The following is a 25076-nucleotide window of genomic DNA, read 5'->3' on the forward strand; positions in this document are numbered from 1 at the left end:
GCCTTTTACCATCTGAAAGAAATAATTAAAGCTTTCTTTCTCTTGCTTAAGATTTAAACATGTATTTAAAGATGAGATCATGCTTTCCCGGTGGTCAGAGTTTCTTTCTATATTTGTGTGGGATGGCCTGAGAAATGGGTGTCTGAGAGTCTGGTGCTGTGTTTCCTTTAATTCTAGATTTGTTTGGGCGAGGATGGTCATTGCAGCCTCTGCCTTTGCCTGGTTCCATCCTCCAGCCCCAGTGCCGCGGGAGCTGTGCCCACCCCAGTGTGCAGATCAGCCATATGTGCCTCTTATTTATAGCTCATGCGTGAAGGCAGCTATTCCAAAGTGGTAATTTCTGTTCTGCTGGTGGCACACAAACACAAGTGTGTGTGAGCAGCTCCTTCTCCCTGAACGAGGGCGTGCCCCATCCCAGTCACCCTGCTGGCTACGCTCCAGTCCAGACAGACTGGCAGGCTCTGTCTGATGCTTCAGACACTTAAAAGCTCAATTAATTTATAGATGAGAGTTGGTTTTCGGCTCGTGCAGATACAGGAGCCACCTTTAGGCAGCCTCTCTTGAGTCATTCTCTCTCCAGCTGCACTGGAGAGGGACAGGACAAGGGGGAATGGCTTCAAAGTGACAAAGAGTAGGTTTGGATTGGATAAAATCCACAGAAAAGCTGTGGCTTCCTCTGGATCCCTGCAAGTCCAAGGCCAGGTTGGACAGGGCTTGGAGCACCCTGGCTAGTGAAATGTGGGACTGGATGAGCTTTAAGGTCCTTCCCAACCCCAGAAAGTCTGTGATTCTATGGAGCTCCATTTCTGTGACTTGTTGGGGACATGGCATATCCTACATACGCTATAAATGCAGCTTTGCAATGTTTTCCAACTGTGCTGTGCAGCTTGTGCCACCTTAAAACGAGTCTCCTTCCAGCTGCCTGTGCTTTCTGTCCGTGTAATTTCATAAAGTCACTGAGCGCGAGGAATGAAAGGCTGGCTTTGAAAAGAAAACAAGAACACGAGTTGTGGAAGCCCAGAGTGCTTTGGGATGGAAGGACCTTAAAGCTCATCCTGATCCAGCCCCTGCCACGGGTGGGGACCCTTCCAAAGGTCAGAGTGCTCCACGCTCTGTCCAGCCTGGCCTTGGACATTTCCAGGGATGGGGAACCCCAGGTTCTCTGGGCAGATAACACGATGAATGTCACATCCTGGAGTTACCGCCTCCTCTATCAGTTATTTATCCGGCCATTATGAGCTCTGTGGTGGCGGTGGGTGTCCGTGTGAGCGCTGGCTGTGTCCCGCTGGGCTTTCTGCGGTGATTCAGCCGGGAAACACGCCGGGCAGACACGGCCGGAGCACCGCCCGTGCTGCCGCACACGTACAGCGGGACGGGGACAGCGCGGCCACGACGGGGCGAGCCGTAAAACACTGTCAATAAACAATAGCTGCTGGAGCTACCGCAGCGGCTGGGCTGGGGAAAAAACCTCTCAGCCCTCCACCCTGCCGTGGGCAGGGACACGTTCCATACACCAGGCTGCTGCAAACCCATCCAGCCTGGGCTGGGGCAGGCACAGCCTGTCCGGGCAGTCTGTAGGACTGCAGGCTGGTATTTGGGCAGGAGCACAGCCTGTAGAAGAGCAGGCTTGTTTTTGGGCAGGAGAACAGTCTGTAAGAGTGCAGGCTGGTTTTTGGGCAGGACTGCAGGCTGTTTTTTGGGCAGCAGCACAGCCTGTCCGGGCAGTCTGTAGGAGTGCACGCTGGTTTTTGGGCAGGAGAACAGTCTGTAGGAGTGCACGCTGGTTTTTGGGCAGGAGAACAGTCTGTAAGAGTGCAGGCTGGTTTTTGGCCAGGAGCACAGTCTGTAGAAGTGCAGGCTGGTTTTTGGGCAGTAGCACAGTCTGTCCGGGCAGTCTGTAGGATTGCAGGCTGGTTTTTGGGCAGTAGCACAGTCTGTAGGAGTGCACGCTGGTTTTTGGGCAGGAGTGCACGCTGGTTTTTGGGCAGCAGCACAGTCTGTCCGGGCAGTCTGTAGGAGTGCAGGCTGGTTTTTGGGCAGCAGCACAGCCTGTAGGAGTGCAGGCTGGTTTTTGGGCAGGAGCACAGCCTGTCCGGGCAGTCTGTAGGAGTGCAGGCTGGTTTTTGGGCAGGAGTGCAGGCTGGTTTTTGGGCAGCAGCACAGCCCGGCCCGGGCAGCGCCGTGCCAGGGGCTGAGCGTGGGTGCAGCAGCGTGAGTCAGGGTGACTTCGTTCCGGGACGGGCTCCGTGTTTGTCTCTTACTCATTAATTAGCGAGAGCTCTGCGGCTCTGGGGAGGGCTGGCAGTGCCGTGAGGACGGTGTGTTCCTGGTGCTGCGTGACTGCAGTGACACGGCTCATTCCCGGCGTGTTCCCGGCTCGCGTGCGAGCCCCACGCACGCAGCGCGGTGCTCGGGGACATCCCTCCCTCCTCCTTCCCTCCCTGAAACGAAACGCTCGCTGCGTGATAAATGAAACGCGAAGGGGCCCCTCGTGCTATCGCTCTCGGGAGCGGCCCCGGGCGGCGCTTTCGGTTCTGCTTGCTCGGCGCTGACACCGGGGCGGGACCGGGGCGGGACCGGGCGGGCTGCAGCCGGGCCGGCGCCGCGGGGGGACCGGCCCTGGGGCGGGGGCACCGAACCGGACCGGCCCTTGGGGCGGGGGGAACCGGCCTTTGGGGCGGAGAGAAGCGGCCCGGCCCGCCCCGCTCCGCCCCGGCCGCCGCCGCTCTCGCCGCTCCCTCCCTGCGCTATTTAAGCGGAGCGGGCGAGGCGGAGCGCGGTGCGGCCGGCGGGATGTGCGGGGTGCGCGGCTGCCAGCGCCCCTCGCTGCCGGGTCGGGCTCGGACACGGCGCTGCTGACCCCGCACGCCCCAGCGCTGTGCTTATTCCATCCCCCCGCAGCAGAGAGAAAAGCGGTTCCGCTCTGGAGTTTTTTTGTGCCGAGAGCAGCGCCGAGGGAACCCGCTCCGGTAGGTCCCCGCAGCTCCGCCGTGCTCAGCTCGTGTTTCTGCGCTGTTGGTTTTGTTGTTCGCTGGCGGAAGGTGTTTTAAAGGTGGAGCAGAGGAGGTGCGGCTCGCCTGCGATGGCGAGCGAGCCCGTGCGGGATGCAGGATGCGGGAGCATCGCTGCGGGATCGCTGCTGCACCGCCAACAAAGCCTGACGCTCCAACAGAACGCTGCTTTATTTTTAGAGTCTTTGGGGGATCCGGCTCTGCTCCGCTCACTAAGGCGGTTCTGTAAAAATAGCAGCAAAACTTAAAAGGTGGCGGAGCGAGGAATAGAAATGTTGAAGTAGCAGCGAAGGTACGGCTGAAGAGATCAGAAGTCACTTGCTCAGCACCTTGGCGCTGCAGGGTCCTGGCAGATCCCTCGCTCCTCGCCAGGGCACTGAGACCTGGCTGCACGAACGGGAACATCTCATTCTCTTCGGAGCCGAGGATTTTTTAAACCTTTGGAGTTACCTGAAGGTGCCTTTGGTGGTTTGGAGGAATTGCCTGGTGTCTGTGGAGGAATAACAGATACACCGAGGACTTTGGGGTTAAAAGAGATGCACCAGTTGCTTTAAATTTAATCTAAAAATGGGAAAACTGGAGAGGCGCAACTTTTTTTTTTTTTTTTTTTTTTTTTTTTTTCCTGGCAATTCTGACGTGCTGTTTCCCAGGGAAGTGGAAAAGCCTTACAAATGCGTGTTCCAAAATACGGAAAGCTCAGTGAGAAATTTTCCAGAGCAAATCATCGGCAGTAAGAAATTATTGCCAAATTTTTTCAGTTTTTTTGGATTTTGTTCTGAAGCGAGGAGTAACTTTGGTCGGAATGCATTTATCCAGGAAGTAATCCTTAATGTGCTCCACTCTGAGCCTTGAAGCCTGCATGTGAGATTGAAGAAGGTTTAATTAAACGTAATCAAACAGTACAGGTTCCTGATTAAAAGGCATAGCTTTTGGTGACGTAGGAGACACACTGCTTATTTGTGCTTGAAAACAATACAATTCTGCAGCTCGCCAGCGATGTCTGTCTCGGTTCCTGAGTAACCATCACCCTGTGTTTGTTCCCTGGCCAGTTTTAATTCCTGTTGCCCGGCGCGGTGTGTGTCACAGCGAGGGCGGGGACAGGGACACAGGGACGGGCTGTGAGCTCTGGAATCGCTCCGAATCCCGGGATGCCACCGTGGGAAGCTTTGCCGGGGGATGTGGGAGGTGACACGAGGGAGGAGGACGCGCGTGGAATGGGAACGGGAATGGGAATGTGTAGGTTTGCTGGGAGAGGAAATGGTGCAGCAGCGTCTGAAATGTGATGTGGGGGGATGTGTCTCATGCCGAGTGTGAGGGAGGCGCAGGAATCGGCTCTGTCAGGTTGGTTTTGTGGGATAGGATGAACCCTTTCTTGTCTGTGGAGCATCCTGGCAGGGAGGAGGCGTGGGACCGTCCCCTTTCCTGGCCACCCTCGGGACCGTGTGCGTGCCTGCGTGTCTCAGAGCCGCATGTGCGGGGAGATGGGACTGGGTTTGGGATTAATTAGCCCCAGTTTAGCTGTTTTCATGCTTTACGTGCCTAAGGGCTGCCCGCAGTCACAGCCAGGGGAGGAGTTCTGTGCTGCTGGCTCCAAATCCTCTCCAGGGGTGATCCTGTTCGTGTCAACCATGAGCAATTAGAGAGATTAAGTGTCTTGTTTTCCTTCCTGCCCTAGGTCGATTGCTGGGAGGCTGTGGGACTGGGGGAGCAGGGTGTGCGATGGACGGCGAGCCCCCGGCTCCCTGCCCGGCCATGGAGTGCTCTCCTCCCGAGCGCTTCCCTCCCCAGCTGAGGCCGCCCGAGAAGATCCCAGCGGTGAAGCCTTGCTTCAAGAAGAAGCAGCAGGTGCAGAAGAGGCTGGACCCGCAAACCCTGCGGGCTTTGAGGCCCATCTTCACCAGCCTGCTGGGAGCTGGCGCCCTGGACAGGGTCTTTGTGCCCCGAGGCCAGCGTGGTGGCCACGGTGATTTATGCGAGCCTGCTGTGAAAAAGACTCTGGACCTCGGTACCTCCTGTCCCCAGACAGAAAATAACGTGACTGTGCTGATGCCAGCAGCTCCAGATGTGCAGGGGCAGCTGGCAGGAGCCCGTCCTTCCCCCGGGCATCCTGAGCAGGATGTCCAGGCAGGGGAGCAGGGTTTCTCCCCAGAAACTCCTGGAGCTGCTGCTGATAATGGGAATGAATCATTCCAGGATCATCCTTTGCACCCAAGTGCCAGTGATGGTGCAGCCTGTCCTTTGTTCCCTGACACATCTGGCTTGCTGCAGGAGAATTGTCCAATGCAATACAACTTGACCCCAAGCAATAAATTCAGCGCTGGGATATTCCAGGATAAAAGTGAAGAAGCTTCCCTGGACCTGGTGTTCGAGCTCCTGAACCAGCTGCAGTATCACACCCACCAGGAGGACGGGGTTGAAATCTGTGTGGATTTTCTCCAGGGCACTTGTATTTACGGCAGTGACTGTCCCAAGCACCACACAGTGTTGCCCTACCACTGGCAGGTGAGGAGGACAGCAACCCAGAAGTGGCAAAGTGTGACCAACGATTCCCAGGAGCACCTGGAGAGGCTTTACTGCAACCCTGACAATGACAAGATCAAAGCCAAGTACCGGTAGGTAACTGAATTTACTCCTTTGCTGGGAAGGGTGCAGAGAAATAACAGGATGTGCTTTATTTATTTTTTTTTTCCTGATACTTGTATCCACGTGTTATAAACCCTATGATGATGTTTCCCCATTTATATCCAACAGGTTTAACTCAACAAAAAATTCTTGTACACGTGTAAAACTGAGACAGCACTGAATGTGCTCTTTGAAGCTGGAGTGTGTGAAATAAGAAAACTTCAGCTCTGTAGGAATTCAGAGGCTGTTGTGGAATGCTGTGCTTGTTCCTGGCGTTCCTAATTAAGTCTTTTCTCTGTGTTGGACAAAGTGGCAGCATGAAAGAGCCTTGGCAGCACTGGGGACAGCAATGACAGAGCACTTGCTCTGTGTCACTGTGAGCACAGCCTGGCTGAGCACTCCCAGCTCAGTCTGCATCATTCCATCCCAAACAGCTCAACCAGAGCTGGGGAAATGGCCCTGGCAGTAAATGGGGGTGTTTCAGCTGATTCCCTGTCACCAGCCTGAGCCACCCCGGCAGAAATGATCATCTCCACCGTTAAAGCAGTTATTGGAAGTTATTGTTCTCTCTGCACAGAGCTGTTTTTATTGACTCATTTTCTAAAATTAGCCAGCAGCTGTTGGGTTGATGTGGTTGTGTGACCCCTGTGGGCTCCTGCACCCCCAAAACTCCTTCAGCTCCTCCCTGCAGGTTCCAGTTTGGAGCAGAGGGAACAGTGATGTTGGTGCAGGGTGCAGCCTGGTTTGGTTTTCTCCTGGAGGAAATGTGTGGTGCACATTGTGGCAGGGCAGATAAGAGAGGAGTTTGCCAGGCTGGCACAACTCCAGTTCCAAGGGACATTTCTGGAGTGAAAACTTCACACTGCCTTTGCCACCTGAATCCTTCGAGGTTCTGCTCCCTGCCTCTCCTTCCTTTCAGTTCCTGTTAAAAGCAAGTTACATCCCTGATTTCTCAATATTTTATTTTCATTTATTAAGCTGAGATTTCTCATTTAGCACCAGAGACCAAATCTAGTGCATAAAGTCAGTGTTTGTCTTCATTTTCACTTGATTTGATGTTGGCTTAGACACTAAATTCAGCCTTTTTCATAGACTCAAACTGGTTTGGGCTGGAAGGGATCTTAAAGATCACCCAGTGCCACCCCTGCCATGGCAGGGACACCTCCCACTGTCCCAGGGGCTCCAGCTCCAGTGCCCAGCCTGGCCTTGTGCATTGCCAGGGATCCAGGGGCAGCCACAGCTGCTCTGGGCACCCTGTGTCAGGGCCTTTTTAGTGATGGCAATATCAGAATATGGATGCCCCACACTGAAAATGAAAATAAGTAGTAGGGAACAAGAAATATGTAGTAGGGAGCAACTATATTTTATAGAATTGTCTTGAAGAAATATTCAAGTCCTTAAAAAAAAAAATCAAAAAGTCTTCTATGTGCATAGCAGATAAAATATGCTGTATTTTACAACAGAGGAACTTCTGTTTCCCAAGTGTTAGAAATAATTTCTGAAAACAAACCAGCCCAGCCAGAGACAAACCATTCAACGATTTAACCTTGAGCTCAGTGCAAATGAGCAAATGGTTTCCTTTTAGAACTTGTGTCACTGAATCCATCACTGCACACGAGCTCTGTGTCCTGAAGGATGGACTTGGGAGTGATTAATGGTAAAGGACACAGAGCTTGGTCATGGCTGAGTCACCCCAGGCTGTGCAGAGCCAAATTCCCAGGGAGGGTGAGGAGAGCAGCTGTGGCTGCCCCTGGATCCCTGGCAGTGTCCAGCACCAGGCTGGACATTGGGGCTGGAGCAGCCTGGGACAGTGGAAGGTGATATTTAAGATATTTAAGATCCCTTCCAACCTTGGAAGAGCCTCATGTCTGGATAAGTGTCACTGAGACCTTTGGAGTGAAGCTCTAAGGCCAGAGCTTCTGATTTCAAACTTTGAGTCTGATCCTCCTTAGAACTTTGACATGCCAAGGTTTTAAGCTGGGTTTTGAGGTGGGAGGTCAAAGTTCTGCTGTGCATCATCACCAACCTCTTAAAGCAGCATCACCTTGTGTGAGGAGCCTGCCAAGCTGTGGGGGTCCCTCCCAGGGTCCCTGTGCCAGCCCTGCAGCCCCTGGCTGCAGCATTTCTGCTAAAGCCATCAATGTCCGTGGTCAGAGCTGTGCAGCCCGGCTGCCCCTGGCAGGGAAACGCCTGCTCAGCACTCTGCAGGGCCAGCAAGGCTCTGCCTGCTGCCCTGAGCCCCACTCTGCTCATCTGGGCCCTGCCACAAGCGCTGGCCACCAGCTCAATCAGGGAGTGAGCTCTAAATTAGGGTTCTTCAAGGAGCTATTTATATAAACCTTCCTTCCTCTTCATTATTGGGATGAGTAATGCTGGTGATAAGTTATGGAGGTGAGTCATGTGAGAGTTGTTGCCTCTCACCTAAGGGAGGGTGATCTCAGAGGAGTGGTAAACCTTGTTTAGTTGGTTTGTAATGCAGCTCCTCCAGCTGCTTCTTGCAGTTTGGCCTCAAACTGAGTGTTTATCATAAATTACTCGGGTTTTTTGTGTTCTTGAGTCTGCCAAGTACTTGAAGGCACATACCAAGCTATCTAAACAAACTGGGGAACATCAACTTAAACAGGTTACAGTACTAAGAAACACTCAGTTTTCCTCATAGATGTGAGGAGAGGCCCTGGAGAAGTTCCAGCTTGCAGCAGAGAGGGAGCAGTGCCAAGTGCTGCTTTCCAGCAGGAGATGCCCACGTTGGGATATTTTTAAGATGCTCTTTGCTAGGGGGAAATATTTGGCTGAGGAGCTGAGCAGGTTTCCCCATACCTGTCCTATCATGCACACTCTGCTTTTCAAAACAAGCAACAGCACTGGAGATTACAGGAGGATTTGTTTAAAACAACTCTGCAGTTCCTGACCCATCAGTTCTCCCTGCTTTGGCTGAAAATTCCACTTTCTCTTGGAAAAAAGGGCTCCCAGCTCACCTGACACAGCAGCTTCTTGCTGTTGCTTTGATTTCTTTCATTTTTCTGTAATTTCTGTGAGTTTTGTGCAGTGGCTCCTAGCTGGAAGAGGGACAGGCAGGTGGCTCTGCAGTGGGAGCTGCTCTCTGTGCACACTCCTGCTCCTGGGGTGAAGCCACTGAATGACAAGAGGAAACTCAAGCTGTCCTGGGAGGCTCAGCTCGGATATCAGCAGGAATTTCCCCATGGAAAGGGTGGTCAGGGCCTGCCCAGGGAGGTTTGGAGTGCCCATCCCTGGAGGTGGCACTCAGTGCTCTGGGCTGGGTGACAGGGTTGGACTCTGTGTTCCTGGAGGACTTTTCCAACCTGAGTGATTCCATTACACATCAACACAGAGTGTTCCACTGCAGCAGTCAGGGGGCATGTGAAGGGATGGGGAAGGAGAGGCACAGACACAGCAAAATGCACAGGAAACTGGTTTTCCTTCATTCCTCTGAGTGTGGGATGGCTGCTGCTGACAGTGTGCCTGGCGTGTTGAAAACCATACAGAGCATTTCAGGCATGGAGCCATGGAATCACAGAGTGCCTTGGCTTGGGAAAGGACCTGAGAGCCCAGCCAGTGCCACCCTGCCATGGCAGGGACACCTCCCACTGCCCCAGGGGCTCCAAGCCCTGTCCAGCCTGGCCTGGGATGGTTCAGGGGCAGCCACAGCCTCTTGGGCAGCAGTTTTTGGGGGAGTTCTGCAGGTCCCTGGCCCATCAAATAGTTAAATTTCAGTTTCTGTGTGATGCACAGTGTGTGAGATAAGGCATGTGTTAGTGATAACAGGGAGATGGGAAACCAGCTGAGAGTCCCTCTGCCTGGGTGGGGGGAGGTTCTTGGCTGTACCCTCTGAGTGCTTGGGAGCTGCTTTTCATTCCTTTCCAGGAGGAATGCAAGAATAAAACTCCTGAAGTGATTTTGGAAGTGTTTGCCTTGTGCTGTGGGGGTTCCTTTTTCTGCAGCAGCATTTCCATACAAAATGCACTGAATTGGGTTGGAGCTGTACAGACCCAGGGAGCCCTGGGTGCTGTGAGGAGGCAGCAATCACTGCCACCCCTGCTCTGGTTTCCTGTCAATAAACAGATTGCACTTGGGGGAACAGCTGTCACCTGGCTGCAGGTTGAGGTCAGGCTGTTCCTGGCAATAAAATAAAGCAGCTCTTCCTGAAACAAAGATCAGGGCTTGCTCTCAGGAGTGCTCCCAGGTGAGGCAGCAGGCACAGGGGGACACAGAGGGGCTGTGACCATGATTTGCTCAGCAGGAGCAGTGATTGCAAATCCTTCCCACTGGGGTACTTGGATTTGTTGAAATCAGGAGGGATTTGAGCTGAGTAATGATTGAGAATCTGTTTCTTGTAGTCATGTGTACAAAGGAGTGGTTTGGGGTTTCTTTTTGGGAAGTTGGTTTTGGAAGGTGTGATGTGGAGCATTCATTTTTAGGAAAATGACAGGACAAGGAGGAGTGAATTCAAAAGGCAGAGATAGATGGGATATTGGAAAGTGACTTTAGGGTCCCTGTCTGTCCCAGCTCTGCAGCCACTCAGAGCTGTGCTTGTGCTGCCCTAAAACAGAAATAATTCAGGTTGAAAAGGACCCTTAAAGGTCATTGAGTCCCACACCCTGCCTGGAGCATCTTCTATCAATTTAATTAAACAAACATCTCCTAAACACATCCACATCCAGAGCACAGGGAGCCTGGGCTGGGACACCCCAGGAAATGGGGAATAGGGAAACAGGGAATCCTTGGGAGAGGGGATTGTTCAACATCCTCATTGCTGTGGAGTTCTAGAACTTCCCTGAGCCTCACAGCCCAGGACCTCGTGTCCAGGAGTGGCCAGGAGTGGGTTCGTGGGAAGAACAAACAACTCCTGGTACAGTCTCTTCTCCTCCAGCAGCCCTGCCTGCCTCCAGGACTTCCTGATCCAGAGCTGGGAGGTTGCTTATTTTATTATTATTATTATTGTTGTTGTTGTTGTTGTTATTATTATCCCTGCCAGGCACTCATCTAAGCTCTATGTATACACACACACACATACATGTATGGAACAGTGTGTCTGCAGTTGTTTCAGGTTTACAAGCTGTGAAAATTCCAGAAGGTTGCTTTTGCAATCACCCCAGTCACCAGTTGCAAAAGCAGGAAAAAACAGTCTTTCCAATCTTTATAAAATAAACACAGGAAAAGCAGCAAAGTCACTACTTCTGGATTCTTTTGTCCCCTGAGGATGGAGCCTTGAAGCTGAGAGGGAAATGTGTCTGTGGCACCTTTCCCCAGGGTGAGGTGTCACCTCCCACGTCTCCACAGAGAGAAGCAGCGTGACTTGAGGGGGCAAACTCATGAAATCTGAAACTCACGTGCTGCCCTGGCCTGATCCCCTCTCTTGGTTCGAACTGAGGGAACAGTGCTGAGCTGGGGGCTCAGGTGGGTTCTTTGTGCTCTTGCCCTGCTGCAGAGGTTCCTGAGTGCTGTCACACAGTGATGAGCATCCCTTGCAGTGCTCCCTGCTTCCTCCCTTTGCCTTGCCGTGGGAGCACCTCTGCCCCTGTAGTCTGAGCTCTGCTGTTGCTATTTCAGTGCCTGTGCTTCAAAATTAAACTCTTGGTTGGGTGCCCAGCTCTGGCACAGGCTGAGCCCCCATCCCTGGGGGTTTCACAGCCCTGGGCATGTGGCACTGGGGACATGGGTCAGTGTGGCCTTGGCAGTGCTGGGGGAATGCTTGGACTCCATGGTCTGAGAGGGCTACTCCAATTTACCCAAATCTGTGATTTCTCTGATCTTTTGAAGCCAACATCCTCGAAGTGCCATTGTATTTCACCCAGAAGTTCAAACACCCAAAGCTGGGCTCATCTCTGGGAGAGTCCTTCCCCTGCACAAACAAGATGAAATCTCTCTGCTCTGGTGTGTGCAGGAAGTGTCAGTGGCTGCCTGTGCTGCAGTCACCCCTGAGCTCAGGGGGGCTCTCCCAGCCCAAACCCTCCTCGTGCCCTTGGGGCTCTGTGAAGCTGCTGAGCTCCTGGGGCAGAGAGGAGCTGCTTGAGTCAGAGCAGAGCAGCCCAGTTGCAGCAGGCAGGGCTGGGTGAGCCGTGCTGGCTGGCACAGCTGCTGTGCAGAGCTGCTCTCATTTCCTGCTCGCAGCGTCTCTGGTGTTTCTGAACCTGTTTGCGGTTCCGCCAGCTCGGAGGGAGCTGCAAACCACACATGCTTTCAAAACACATCTCACACTCATCTCTGTGTACATAACCCCAGGAGGGGCTTGTCTTGCTGAAGGGAAATGGCTCATGGATTAGGGTTCTTCAGGAGGATGGAAGGAAGAGTGTAAATATCCTGATTTTGGCTGCACTCACCTGAAAAAATCCATCAGTGTTAGAACTTGCCAGTCGAGATCAGTCCAGTGTCCTGGAAAGTTTTACCTTTCTGTTGTTTTCTTTCAGCACATTCAGGGAACAGAGAAAACGAAACTTGTTCGTGGGGTCACGTCCTGCTGTTGAGAACTCGTGGAGTTTTATTTTGAATTGTGCTGCTCTGCAGCACCAAATTTGGGTTGTGTGCCCTGTTCTTCTGAGAGTTCAATGTGCTCGTTCTCTCTGTGCAAATAGTTCCACTGAACTGCTTTATTTTATAAATATAGACCTTTATTGGTGAGTTGGTGAGGAGAGATTCTTCAGAAATCTTTGTTCTCACCTCTCAGAGTCTCTGTGGGACCTTCAACAAGGGCACTTAGTGCCAGGACAGGGGGAATGGCTTTGAGCTACCAGAGGGCAGGGATGGATGGAATTTTGGGAAGGAATTGTTCCCTGGCAGGGTGGGGAGGTGCTGGCACAGGTTCTAGAGAAGCCCCTGGGTCCCTGGCAGTGTCCCAGGCCAGGCTGGACACTGGGGTTTGGAGCCCCTGGGGCAGTGAGAGGTGTCCCTGCCATGGGACTTTAATGTCCCTCCCAACCCAAACCAGCCTGAGTTTCTACACCTCAGACAACTGCTGGCTTTGAGTTTTTGTGCCTGTGTGCTGAACACCACGGGTTTAATGAGATACAAAAGGTGAGAATTGTCTGTCTGTGCCATTCTCCCCAGGGGCCAGGAGTTCTGGGTGGATCTGAACCACATGAAGTTATATGAGAGCGCAGAGTTCGACCAGATGCGGCGCCTGTCCACGGCCTCGTGCCCCAGCTCCAGCTCCAACTGCTACACAGTGTGGAAATATTTCTGCAGGGACCACTTTGGCTGGAGAGAGTACTCTGAGGTATGGCCCCTGCCCAGCCCTGCACCCCAAACTGCCTGCAGCTCCCCAGACAGCTCCTGTGAGGATGGGAGCAGCACAGGGACAGCTCTGCTGGCCTGGCTTGTGCTCCTGTGACTTGAATTTCCCTGAAAACACCAGAGCCATGAGCTGCCCAGGCTGCCCCACTGGGGAGCAAACCAGCCTGGGGAGCCCTTCTGGGGCAGGATTGTTTTTGTGACAGTGGGGCAAAACACTTCAGAGCAGCACCTCCATTTTCCTGGGCAGTTTTTAATTGGTTTCCCTGTCCCAGAGCTCTGCTGAGGCAGGACAGGCACTGCCAGAGATGAGTGTGAGAACTGGAGAGAGCAGAAACAGCACAAATAACACACTGAGGGTGCTTGAGCTGCAGGGTCTGGGTTTGTGCAGTGTAGAACAGGAATGTGAATTTCGGAGTGTGTGGTTTCTCATGTGTGTATTTCTTATCTGTTTCCCCCCTGTTTTTCCCCCATTTTTCCCCCCTTTCTCTCCTATTTCGCCCATTCCCCCCCCACCCATTTCTCCCCTTGTTTTCCCCCGTTTTTCCCCTGTTTTCCTCCCTGTTTCTCCCCCCCATTCTCCCTTGTTTTCCTCCACATTTATCCCTCATTTCTTCCCCATTTCCCCACTGTTTTTCCCTGTTTCTCCCCCATTTATCCCAAATTTCTCCCCTGTTTTCCCCCCCATTTTCTCCCCCATTTCCCCCCTGTTCTCTCCCATTTCCCCCTCATTTCTCCCTGATTTCCCCCCATTTCCTCACCGTTTTTCCCTCTTTCTCCCCCATTTCTGCCCTGCTTTCACCCCCCATTTTCCCCTGCTTTCCCCCCAATTTTTCCCTGATTTCCGCCTATTTCTCCCCCATTTCCCCCCCATTTTCCCCTGCTCTCCCCCCAATTTTTCCATTTCCCCCCCATTTTCCCCTGCTTTCCCCCATTTTTCCCTGATTTCCCCCTATTTCTCCCCCATTTCCCCACCATTTCTCCCCCATTTTCTCCCCCATTTTTCCCCTGCTTTCTCCCCATTTCTCCCTGATTTCCCCCCATATTTCCCCTGTTTTTCCCCCCATATCTCCCCTCCTTTCCTCCCCGTTTTCCCCTGCTTTCCCCCCTATTTTTCCCTGTTTTCCCCCCTATTTCTCCTCCACTTCCCCCCAATTTCTCCCCTGCTTTCCACTCATTTCCCCCCATATTTCCCCTGCTTTCCCCCCATATTTCCCCTGTTTTCCCCCCATATTTCCCCTGTCTTCCCCCCCATATTTCCCCTGTTTTCCCCCCCATATTTCCCCTGTTTTCCCCCCATATTTCCCCTGTTTTCCCCCCATATTTCCCCTGTTTTCCCCCCCATATTTCCCCTGTTTTCCCCCCATATTTCCCCTGTTTTCCCCCCCATATTTCCCCTGTTTTCCCCCCATATTTCCCCTGTTTTCCCCCCCATATTTCCCCTGTTTTCCCCCCATATTTCCCCTGTTTCCCCCCCATATTTCCCCTGTTTTCCCCCCATATTTCCCCTGTTTCCCCCCCATATTTCCCCTGTTTCCCCCCCCATATTTCCCCTGTTTTCCCCCCATATTTCCCCTGTTTCCCCCCCCATATTTCCCCTGTTTCCCCCCCATATTTCCCCTGTTTCCCCCCCATTTCCCCTCTCCCCAGCCCGTGGTGAGGCTGATCGAGGAGGCGAGCTGCCGCGGGCTGCGCGAGGTTCGCTTTGTCACCTGGCACAACCAGTACATCCTCAACATCAGGGACGGCTTCCAGCAGAACTCCTGCTTCCGCAGGGAGATCAAGAGGAGGCCCCTGCTGCGCTCCTGCCTGCTGCTCACACCCTTCCTGCAGTAGGTATCCCAAAAATGCCAATTTCCCCTTGTTCCCCTAGGGTGGAACGGCAAAAATCCAAAATCTGGCTGTGCTGGCAGCTCCTCCTTCCCAAAGTGACATTTGTGATGTGTCTGGTGGGTGTTGGAACATCAAATTTCAAATTTCCAGATTGTTTTGGGTTTGTGGAAGTTTGGGTTTGTCCCTGCCTTGGAAAGGAGGCACTGGGTGGGGTTTGAGCTCCTGCCAGCCCAAACCATGCCCTGCTGGTTTTTACTGGGAGCACTGGGTGTGCTCACAGCCCTCAGCCCTCTGGGTTTGGTCACACGTGGGCTGGGAGGTGTTTTCAGACAGGGTTTTACAGGAAGGAAACCCCAGGTTATTAGAGAGAAACTGGAGGGTGCCAGTAAAAACCAAGAGTGGACTTGCTGGTTGGAGCAGTCCTGGTTCTCATCCTGGTGAAAAATGAGAATTTCAGGGCTCCTCCTCGTGTTTTGCTGCCTGGGACTGTTTCACCACAGTGATCTACTGAAATGATGCAATTCCCAATTAATTCCCACTCGTGAGGGATTGACCAGAACTGTCTGTGCCAGACTAAACTCTGGTTCTGTTGTGCTCCAGACTTCATTCTGATTTGATTTATCCAAACCCCTTGTAAAGCTCACTTAAAAACGTGGATTCTTGGCAAGAACAAGAGTATTTTCAATATTTATGGGATCCATCCTTCAGGAGTCAGTGCTGCCTCCACTTCCCACATGAAGCTACTTGAGATTTGTTCTTTCCCTCATCTCCCACCTGCTTAAGTCTGTTCTAAAGTTGGGAAAGAATCCTTGAATAGTAATGAAAAAATGTTGATTTTTTAATGGCTTCCCCTGCAGAATAAATAATATAAATATTTTACACCAGTCAGAAGAACTGAACAAAGCACACCAAAGGATTGCAGGATTTCTATTGGATTTGATGTTTTCCTCATTAATCCATGATTTACTGGAAATCTCTACTTGATATTCCAGTCCAGTGTGATTGATGAGGCCCTACAGGAATACTTTTTTACCCATTTGCTCATCAAGGAGGAAAACCAAATTAAAAACAAATTTGATATTTGATTGCTATTTTAATAGTAATTTGTAGAACAAATTTCTGGGTTTCTCCTCAGCTGTTAATAAGCAGTGAAAAGAACATTTGAGTCAAATCCATGCAAATGAAGAGAATCCTGGCCTTGGCCTCGAGCAGCCAGTGAACACTCAGAGAGTTTCTGCCCTGGAAAGTGGGAGGCTGTCACAGCTTTCCATGTGTTGATTTAAAAATAGACCTTTTTCCACTAAACTTCCCCCTCCCAGTGCTTTTCCTTGGGTTTGATTTGATTTCTGGCCACCTGGGGGGTTTGGAGAGTCACTTGTGTCACTTGTGTCAGCTCAGCTGCAGAGTGAGAGGTTCCACAGAGCTGCAGGAGGGGCAGAGCTGCTCCCCTTGGCTGGGTTTTCCAAGGGCTTTTTCCTGGCAATCCATGGGGCTTTTCTTGGCCACAGCTCCCTCCCCAGCCCTGCCTGCTCTCCAGGGAGCATTCCCAGAGGAGGGGCAGGAAAAGAACCAGCTGCACATGCAAATCCACATCTGGCTGTGAAATGGCACTGGGAGTCTTCCTGGGCTGGGAAGGGGTCTTAAATCCACCCAATGCCAGTCTTAAATCCACCCAATGCCAGTCTTAAATCCACCCAATGCCAGTCTTAAATCCACCCAATGCCAGTCTTAAATCCACCCAATGCCAGTCTTTAATCCCGCCCAGTGCCAGCCTTAAATCCACCCAGTGCCAGCCTTAAATCCCACCCAGTGCCAGCCTTGAAACCCCCCCAGTGCCAGCCTTAGGTCCCACCCAGTGCCAGCCTTAAATCCCACCCAGTGCCAGCCTTAAATCCTACCCAGTGCCAGCCTTAGATCCCACCCAGTGCCAGCCTTAAATCCCCCCCAGTGCCAGCCTTAGGTCCCACCCAGTGCCAGCCTTAAATCCCCCCCAGTGCCAGTCTTAGATCCCACCCAGTGCCAGCCTTAAATCCCCCCCAGTGCCACCCTTAGATCCCACCCAGTGCCACCCTTGAATCCCACCCAGTGCCAGCCTTGAATCCCACCAGGCAGGCACTTCCCAGGATCCCAGGATGCTCCAAGCCCTGTCCAGCGTGGCCAGCAGAGGTTTCAGCCAGGCTGGGGTGGTTGGAGGTGCTGAGGTGTCTGAGCAGAGCCTTTGTCCCTTCCAGGACCCTGGGTGGCAGCTCCGTGCTGCCCTCGCCCTGCCCCAGCCCTGCCTCTGCTCAGGACCTGTCCCCAGCTGCTGTCACCTGTCCCAGCTTCTACCCTGAGACCTGGATTGGAATGGATCCAGCTCAGGACTTCATCCAAGTGCCTGTTCTGAAGGAAGACAAAAGCTACAGAACCATTTACAACCTGTTCCACAAGACTGTGCCAGAGACCAAATACAGGATTCTGAAAATCCTGCGAGTGCAGAACCAGTTCCTTTGGGAGAAGTATAAAAGGTAAGAGAAGGCAATTGCAGTTCTTTAATAATGGATATTCCTGGAGGAGGAATTTTATGAGAGGGATTCGTATCTCCTCTCCCAGCTCAGCTCTTCCATAATGAAAACAGCTTCTCCCTGGCTGACCTGCAGCAAATCCCCACCCTCAGTTCCCATTGTTAGAAATGAGAAATAAAGTCTCAATATTTATCAAAATTTAGATTAGTTTATTGTATATAGACAAAACATGAGGGGTCACAGCCCACTCCCCACTTCCACCCAACTTGGTTTGCAGCTCATTTTTTATAGGATGGTTTTCCTTGTAGTAATCAATAATTGTTTTTTTTTGTTGTAGTAATTTTGCCAGGTAAGCAGTGGTGGTCAAAGAAACTTCCAAACTTCTGTGGGACAGCTCTTGGGACAATTGGTCATGGAACCATCTGGTCTTGGTAGATAAAAATCAGAAGAAGTGGGAAGTGTGATCTTTAGTAGATGGTTTGTGATTGATCACACAAAGGCAGGAAATCTGATTCTGCAGAATGTGCTGGGCTGTGTGAAAGCCTTGTTTTGCAAGCTGTCAGTAGATACAACTTACTTGGAAAACACAACATTTAAAATAAAATGATTTCATCACGTATTTTCCTTTCTTTAGTGTCACGCACATTTCATACCTAAGCATTCCGCTTTATACAAACCCCAGTACTTCCCTGATTAGCACGAACCTTTTGTGGACTGTCACCCCTGTGTGTTGCAGGAAAAAGGAGTACATGTCCAGGAAGATGTGCGGGCTGGCCAGGGCGCTGAGCGAGCGGCACCTGTTCCACGGCACGTCGCAGGACGTGGTGGACGGGATCTGCAAGCACAACTTCGACCCGCGCGTGTGCGGCAAGCACGCCACCATGTTTGGCCAGGGCAGCTACTTTGCCAGGAAGGCCAGCTACTCCCACAACTTCTCCAAGCGCTCCCCCAAGGGCCTGCACTTCATGTTCCTGGCCAAGGTGCTGACGGGCAGGTACACGGTGGGCAACCACACCATGAGGAGGCCGCCGCCCCTGGAGCCCGGCAGCGTCACCAGCGACCTCTACGACTCCTGCGTGGACAATTTCTTCGAGCCCCAGATCTTTGTCATCTTCAATGATGACCAGAGCTACCCCTATTTCATTATCCAGTATGAGGAGGTCAGCAGCACCGTCTCCATCTGAGTTTGTGGGGGGGGAAAAATAAAATCTGGGCTCTTCCTCGCTGGTGGAATGACTTTGGAAGGAAGGAAATCTGGAGTGACCAACTGTGCACTTGCTGGTTGATTTCCTATGTGGAAATTGTATATATTTTTCCATTGTTTATAGTTGAAAATCTGTGCCTTTTGTTATAAAACACTGTTTATTTATGTTAGTAAATGTTCATGTTTCAGAACGTGGCTGTGGGTTTCATTTCCCTGGAGTTCTGTGCCCTGATCTCAGCATTTCAGCATGGCCATTTCTAGGGACTCTAAATCACATTTCAGTCCAAGGATATTAAACAAGACATTCTCCCAACCACTTATTTTTATGATCACATTTCAGAGGGATTGGGAGAGAGATCACAAAACTACCCCCTGCTCATACTTTGAATTATTAAACAGCACAATACAAATAGATGATTTTCTAAAATGAAGGAAAATGAGGAAGAGATTAGCATGGTCTGTGGGGAGGGTTTAAAACCTGGGATGGCTGGGACACACAGCCTGTCACTTGGTGTCCCTGCCTGTGCAGGGGGTGGGACAGGATGGGCTGTAAGGTCCCTCTCACTCCCCTCTGACTGTAACTGTTCAGTTGGATGTCCCTGAGGTGTCCTGTCCTCACTGGGACCTTCCCAGGGAATTGTGTCCCTGCCCAGGCTCCTGCAGCAGCACAGGAGAGGCTGGGGAGGCTGTGAGCCTCCTGTGGGGCTCAGGAGGGATGGGCAGGGACCCTCAGGCTCTGTCCTGGGGCTGTCCCCAAACTCGGCTGGGCCTGGAGCTCTGCTTGTGACAATCTGCTCCACATCAACTTTTGGGGCCTGGTGGGAGGGAATTCCCTCCTCCCACCTGGTTCCTCTCCTGGTTACCTGAGATCAGGTGAGCAGAAGGGGAGGGCACAACCAGCTGGCTCCAGGGACCCCAATCTTTGGGGAGGCTCCTGGGGGAGCTTCCACTGGAGGTGGAGGCACTGGGAGCTCCCAGCTGGAGCTGCTCCTGAGCAGGCTCACATCCAGAAAATGGCTTCAGAAAGGTGCCAGGGCAGGAGGAGCAGCAGGGAAGGTGAAGGCACCAAGGGCTGGAGGTGTCTGAGGTGTGGCACTGGGGGGAGATTTTGGGTTGACCAGAGGCAAAGCCATGGAATGGATATTTGCTGTTCTCTGGGCTTGTGCTGAGTCCTTCCCTCCTCCAGGTTCTGCCCAGGTTGGGCAGGATGGGAGTGGGAGCTGGGACTTTGTCTTCCCTCCCACTTTCCATAGGCAGTTGTGTTTCTTATTTTTGATGCTGTAATGGGGTTTTGCTTTTCTGGGTCCTTCTCTTCAGCCCCATGCCTGGGGACACTCCCTGGCGGGGTGTGCCCCAAACTTCCCTTCCCAAAACTTCCCCTCCCCTTCCCTGGAGCTGTGGGATGAGCAGGGAGCTCCCTGACAACGCACTCCAAATATTTCTGGTGTTCCCTTGCCAACGTGCTGAGTGTGTGAGCCACCTGCAGGGTGACACAGCTCAGTGTCCCCTTCTGTGCCACCTGCAGGGCTGAGCTCAGGGTGACACAGCTCAGTGTCCCCTTCTGTGCCACCTGCAGGGCTGAGCTCAGGGTGGGGACACAGCTCAGTGTCCCCTTCTGTGCCACCTGCAGGGCTGAGCTCAGGGTGGGTGACACAGCTCACTGTCCCCTTCTGTGCCACCTGCAGCGCTGAGCTCAGGGTGACACAGCTCAGTGTCCCCTTCTGTGCCACCTGCAGGGCTGAGCTCAGGGTGGGGACACAGCTCAGTGTCCCCTTCTGTGCCACCTGCAGCGCTGAGCTCAGGGTGGGTGACAGATCAGTGTCCCCTTCTGTGCCACCCGAGTTAGCCCCACGGTGATCCCGGGACTGGGCATAGGAGCAGAACAAGCCCCTAATTATTAATTAGCCCCTAATTACATTACTTGCCTCCTGCGTGCGCCAGGGCCGTGGCACCGGTTGCTCGAGGGACACCTGAGAACTTCCCTGTTCCCAAACCGGCTCCTGGCAGGGACATGGGACAGAGGCAGGGGATGTCCCCACCCTGTGCCTGCTCGGTGACACAGGTGCGGTGACACCTGCGCTGGCACGGCCCAACAGTGCCCGGTCCCTCCCGTTCTGCCCTGTCACACCCGGGCCAGCCCTGCCCGTGTCCCCCCTGCCCTGTCACACCCGGGCCAGCCCTGCCCATGTCCCCCCTGCGCCAGCCCTGCCCGTGTCCCCCCTGCCCTGTCACACCGGGCCAGCCCTGCCCGTGTCCCCCCTGCCCCAGCCCTGCCCGTGTCCCTCCTGCCCGTGTCCCCCCTGCCCTGTCACACCCGGGCCAGCTCTGCCCGTGTCCCTCCTGCCCCAGCCCTGCCCGTGTCCCCCCTGCCCTGTCACACCCGGGCCAGCCCTGCCCGTGTCCCTCCTGCCCTGTCACACCCGGGCCAGCTCTGCCCGTGTCCCCGAGGGTGCTGTGGATAAACCCAGCCCGGATAAATCCCTCCCGTGCCTCTCCCCTGGAAGCTGGGGGGGTTTGGGGTGTGGGGGTACCCAGGGGGATTTCCTGGGGACCCTGTGCTCGGTCAGGGCAGCATTGGGGCAGTGCTGTGGTGACAGTGAAGGGTGAGGTCACCTCTGCTGTGCCCGGGATCTGTCACAGCCTGTTCTGGACAGAGGGATCAAGGTGCCCCAGAGGCCGGGAGGAAGGAACAGCTTGAGCAGCAGCTGATTTGGGAGCTGGGCAGAAGGGCAGGAGCTGTTCCTGCAGCAGATGAAGTGTCAGCACCCCGGAGGTGCAGAGGGAACAGCCAGACCGTGCCCCTGCCCACAGGGCACAAACAGCACCACAGGGACCCAGCTGGGGCTTGTGCAGGGATGCTGGGGCTGTCAGAACAACCCTGGAGTGGGAAATGTTCTCTGTCCCCTCCTCCCAGGAGCTGAGGGCTGCTGGGCACAGCTCAGAGGGGCTTTTTGGGAAAGTGGCTTCGAGGAAGGTGCAGGCAATGGTGGTGGGAAGTGTCCTGGCAGTGGGAAGTGTCCTGGCAGTGGGAAGGTGACCTGGCAGGTGTCTAAACCAAGGTCCTGCTCAAAGCAGGGTCAGCTCTGAGGTCATTCAGGGCTGATCTGAAACTGCAGGGCTGGTGACTACCCAGCTCCAGCCACAGCAATGCCCTGTGAGGGTAAAACCCCCTTAAATGCAGGATTCTGGGTGATCTACCCCAGTTCCTGGTGTCCAGGGCTGCAATCCGTGTCTGTGACTTCCAGGCTCGCAGCAGGGGCTGCAGGAGAGGGGCTGGAGATGGGTGAGACCATGGAGGATGCACTGAGAGGTTTCTTGGAGCAGGATGCCAGGGCTGGGTGGCTCTCCCAGGACTTCCAGAGGATTTCTGTGGCTCTCGTGTAGCTCACTAGAGTTTTGCCTGAGGAAAAAAAAAACAACTTTGCTTTCTGCTCTGCTGGGAGGAGCAGTGAGACAAGGTGCCCTCGGTGTGGCAGCAGGGAGGGCACAGCCTGGCCCTGGGGTTCCTTCTGCTGGAGGGGAATTTGGCACCTCGTGAGGGGCTGAGTCATGGCAGGCACAGAGCACAGCACACCACGGGCCTCGTGATCCCAGCACCAAACCCCTGCCCAGCCTGGGGCAGGGAGCTTCTCATTGTCCTTCAGAATGTGGAAATCTGAGGTTGTCACACAGGGAGCACCTCTGGCTGCCCCTGGGGTTTCTCCATCCCCACCGTGTCATCACCATCCAACCATCGCAGCACATCCCCTGCATTAATATTTATTTTTCTCTTCTGGCTACAAAGTCTGTTTTTATGAGAATAATTTCCCACAGACCCAACAACAAATGTCAGGTTGACCTAAGGGCTGTTGTTGCCTCAGTTTTCTTCGGGCTCCCTCTTGTCCAACCAGGCGGGTACAAGTTGTCTCATGCGTAACTGGGCTGTGATAAATCATCTCCTCCTTCTCCCCTGCACGAGGAGCACATTCCCATGTGCTGATCCACGCTGGGCTCTGTTTGTCTGTGCTCTCTGTGCACTCCCTGTACCTCTGCACCCAGCAGGGCCCAGCCCCTGCAGCTGGATGGGGACAGGAACCCACAGCCATGGATTCCAGCTGCTCTGGGATGGCTCCTGCAGGAGATGGTCCAGAGGAGCTGGGGCTGGCCCTGAATCCCTGGAAGTGGCCAGGGGCAGCCTGGGCAGGGATTGGGGCAGCCTGGGGCAGTGGAAGGTGTCCCCAAAGGCAGGGGTGGGATGAGATGGGATTTAAGGTCCCTCCCAACCCGTTCCATGGCTCTGTGACCCACGATGTCCGTGCAGATATCAGATCTGCTGCCCAGCCTGGACACTGAACATCTCTTCCAGTCCCTCACCCACGCTGGGAGGCTCCTGGCTGCTCCCAGCTCTGCCCTCTCCAGAGCCCTGCCCAGCCTGGCTGCTTCTCTGCTGCCCCAGGACGGGTGTTCATTGAGAACCAGCCCAAACACCCCCAGCTGGGTCACAGGAAGGGCAGGAGAGGGAAGTGCTGCAGTAAATACCACTATGGAATCAAATTCCTGTTTGTTTCCCATGAACTCGGTGTTTGCACAGTCAGACCAAAGGGCTTTGGCTTTCACTGGGATGCAGCACCGAGGCCAAGGCACCAACTGATGCCTTTTGCAGATAATCTCAGCCGGGATCTGCTGAGCTCACAAGTCTCCTGCTGACAGAGATGTTCCAGGTGCTTTCAGTCTCATTCCCGCCCATTTTCCAGAGCATTAGGCATGGCAAGCACATTTCAGAACTGTTTGATAAAACCACACAAGTGTTTCTAGTGCCCACATTTGCAGCACGTTCTGGAGGCCATTGTAGTGCACAAAGAGCAATAATTATTGCCAGCAGTGAAGCAGGGAAAAGAGGAATATTGGTTTGCATTCAGAGGAGGCCAAGGAGCTGCTGCAGGGCCGGAGCCAGGCTGGGAGAGCTGGGAATGTTCACCGGGAGAGGAGAAGCTCCAGGGAGAGCTCAGAGCCCCTTGCAGGGCCTGAAGGGATCCAGGAGAGCTGGAGAGGGACTGGGGACAAGGGAGGGAGGGACAGGACACAGTGGTGGCTGTCCCTGCCCATTTTTTGGGGACAGTTTGTGTCTGGGCAAACTGGGGGGAACGAGGAACCAACAGCAGCACCAAAACAGCCCTGAATGCTCCTGTTTGCCTCCCTGGTGTGAGGAACAGAGGATGGAGCTTTCTGGAGAGCTGGTCCTAAAATCCCCTCCTGCAGGGAGCCGGGAATTGCTGCACCCAGCAGAGTGTGAGCAAGGGGAGCAGAGTGTGAGCAAAGGGAGCAGAGTGTGAGCAAGGGGGGCAGAGTGTGAGCAAAGGGAGCAGAGTGTGAGCAAGGGGGAGCAGAGTCAGAGCAAAGGGGAGCAGAGTGTGAGCAAGGGGGGCAGAGTGTGAGCAAGGGGGGCAGAGTGTGAGCAAGGGGGAGCAGAGTCAGAGCAAAGGGGAGCAGAGTGTGAGCAAGGGGAGCAGAGTTTGGTGTCAGGGAGTTGCCCTGGCCCCGTTTTAACCCCGGCAGGAGGAAGGAGCCCGCAGAGCATCCTCTCATCCTCTCCTCCTCTCCCAGCCGTGCTCTCCTGCTGCTGGGGGCTCTGGCGACACCAGGACGTGGCGTGTGAGCTGTCGCGATTGTCCTGCTGGTACTCAGGGCTTTTCCCGTGCCCGTGCTCTGCTCCAGGAGCTGCAGTGGGATCCCACGGAGCTGCCCCGCTCCATCACCGCTGGCTGCTGCTCCCCGTGTCCTTCCCCCGTCCCGAGCAGCTCCAATGGCTCATTTGGCGCTGATAAGGCAGCGATAACACGCCCAGAGCAGCACTCAGTGTACAAACCCTGCCGGGGCTTGTTCTCTGCCACAGCCGGACAGAAACCTCGGGAACACGGGAATGAGGAGCCAGCGGGTTCCAGGCTGATCCCCCCGGCAGGGATGGTCACTCCACAGCCCCGGGGGACAAAGCTCAGCCTGAGTTTTGCTCAGGGCAGGGGATGTGCTGTGGCACAGCGATGCCTCCAAAACCCTGCTCATCTCGCACAGCAAGGTGCAGGCAGGGAAAAAGCAGGAGTCACCTCCCTGCCTCTCGGGGACCAGCACCCTCCTGCTCCCGGAGCATCCCCCATCCTGGAAGGGCTGGAGATGTGCTTTAACGGGAATGGGGGTTCTCGGTCAAAGGCTGGACTTGGCAGCTCCTCCAAGCCTGGCCCGGAGGCGCAGCGTGGGCATCAGCTGCTCCCGGGAGCTCTGTGCCCCAGGGAGGTGTTCAAACATCTGGCAGGCTGTTGTTTGTTTGTTTTTCCACCTCGCTCACATTTTCGGCATTTCTGCCGGGGATGCTCCGCAGGAAGCCGGTCTAGCCAGGGCAGATCTGGGCTTGCTTTGGGAGGGAAGTCGGCAAGAATGAATATTTGCCCTGTGGCATCAATTTCCTGTCTAGCATTCTCCAAAAGGCAGCTGGAGAGGCGCAGGAGCACAGCTGTGTGTGCCTGGCACCCTCCCAGCCGGGCTGGGAAGGAGCTTTGCTCTTCCCCTCCTCTTGGCACAGCCCTTGCTCCCTCCAGAATTCCCAGAATCAGCGCTGTGCTGGGGAGCTCCTCTCCTCGGGAAACACCAGTTCGTTATTCCGTTTAGTTTTCCCATGTGGGAAAA

The 25076-nt window shown here is 53.9% G+C and overlaps 1 protein-coding gene across 1 annotated transcript; it reads left to right on the plus strand.

Moving 5' to 3' along the window:
• The first annotated feature begins 2718 nt into the window (after window positions 1-2718).
• On the plus strand, window positions 2719-18610 carry TIPARP (TCDD inducible poly(ADP-ribose) polymerase). The gene is made up of 6 exons (XM_056498596.1): window positions 2719-2969; window positions 4687-5623; window positions 12696-12864; window positions 14529-14710; window positions 16943-17218; window positions 17952-18610. Exons 2-6 carry the CDS (start codon window positions 4731-4733, stop codon window positions 18397-18399), a joined length of 1968 nt encoding a protein of 655 aa, XP_056354571.1. The 5' UTR covers window positions 2719-2969; window positions 4687-4730; the 3' UTR covers window positions 18400-18610.
• Window positions 18611-25076: the final 6466 nt, after the last annotated feature.

This window comes from Oenanthe melanoleuca, chromosome 9 (assembly GCF_029582105.1).
Source record: "Oenanthe melanoleuca isolate GR-GAL-2019-014 chromosome 9, OMel1.0, whole genome shotgun sequence".
Taxonomy (NCBI): domain Eukaryota; kingdom Metazoa; phylum Chordata; class Aves; order Passeriformes; family Muscicapidae; genus Oenanthe; species Oenanthe melanoleuca.

Coding starts and splice junctions, on each gene's coding strand:
- TIPARP (XM_056498596.1), top strand. CDS start 4,731: ATGGACGGCGAGCCCCCGGCTCCCTGCCCGGCCATGGAGTGCTCTCCT. Junction 5,624..12,695: donor AAGATCAAAGCCAAGTACCG/GTAGGTAACTGA, acceptor CATTCTCCCCAG/GGGCCAGGAGTTCTGGGTGG. Junction 14,711..16,942: donor CTGCTCACACCCTTCCTGCA/GTAGGTATCCCA, acceptor TGTCCCTTCCAG/GACCCTGGGTGGCAGCTCCG.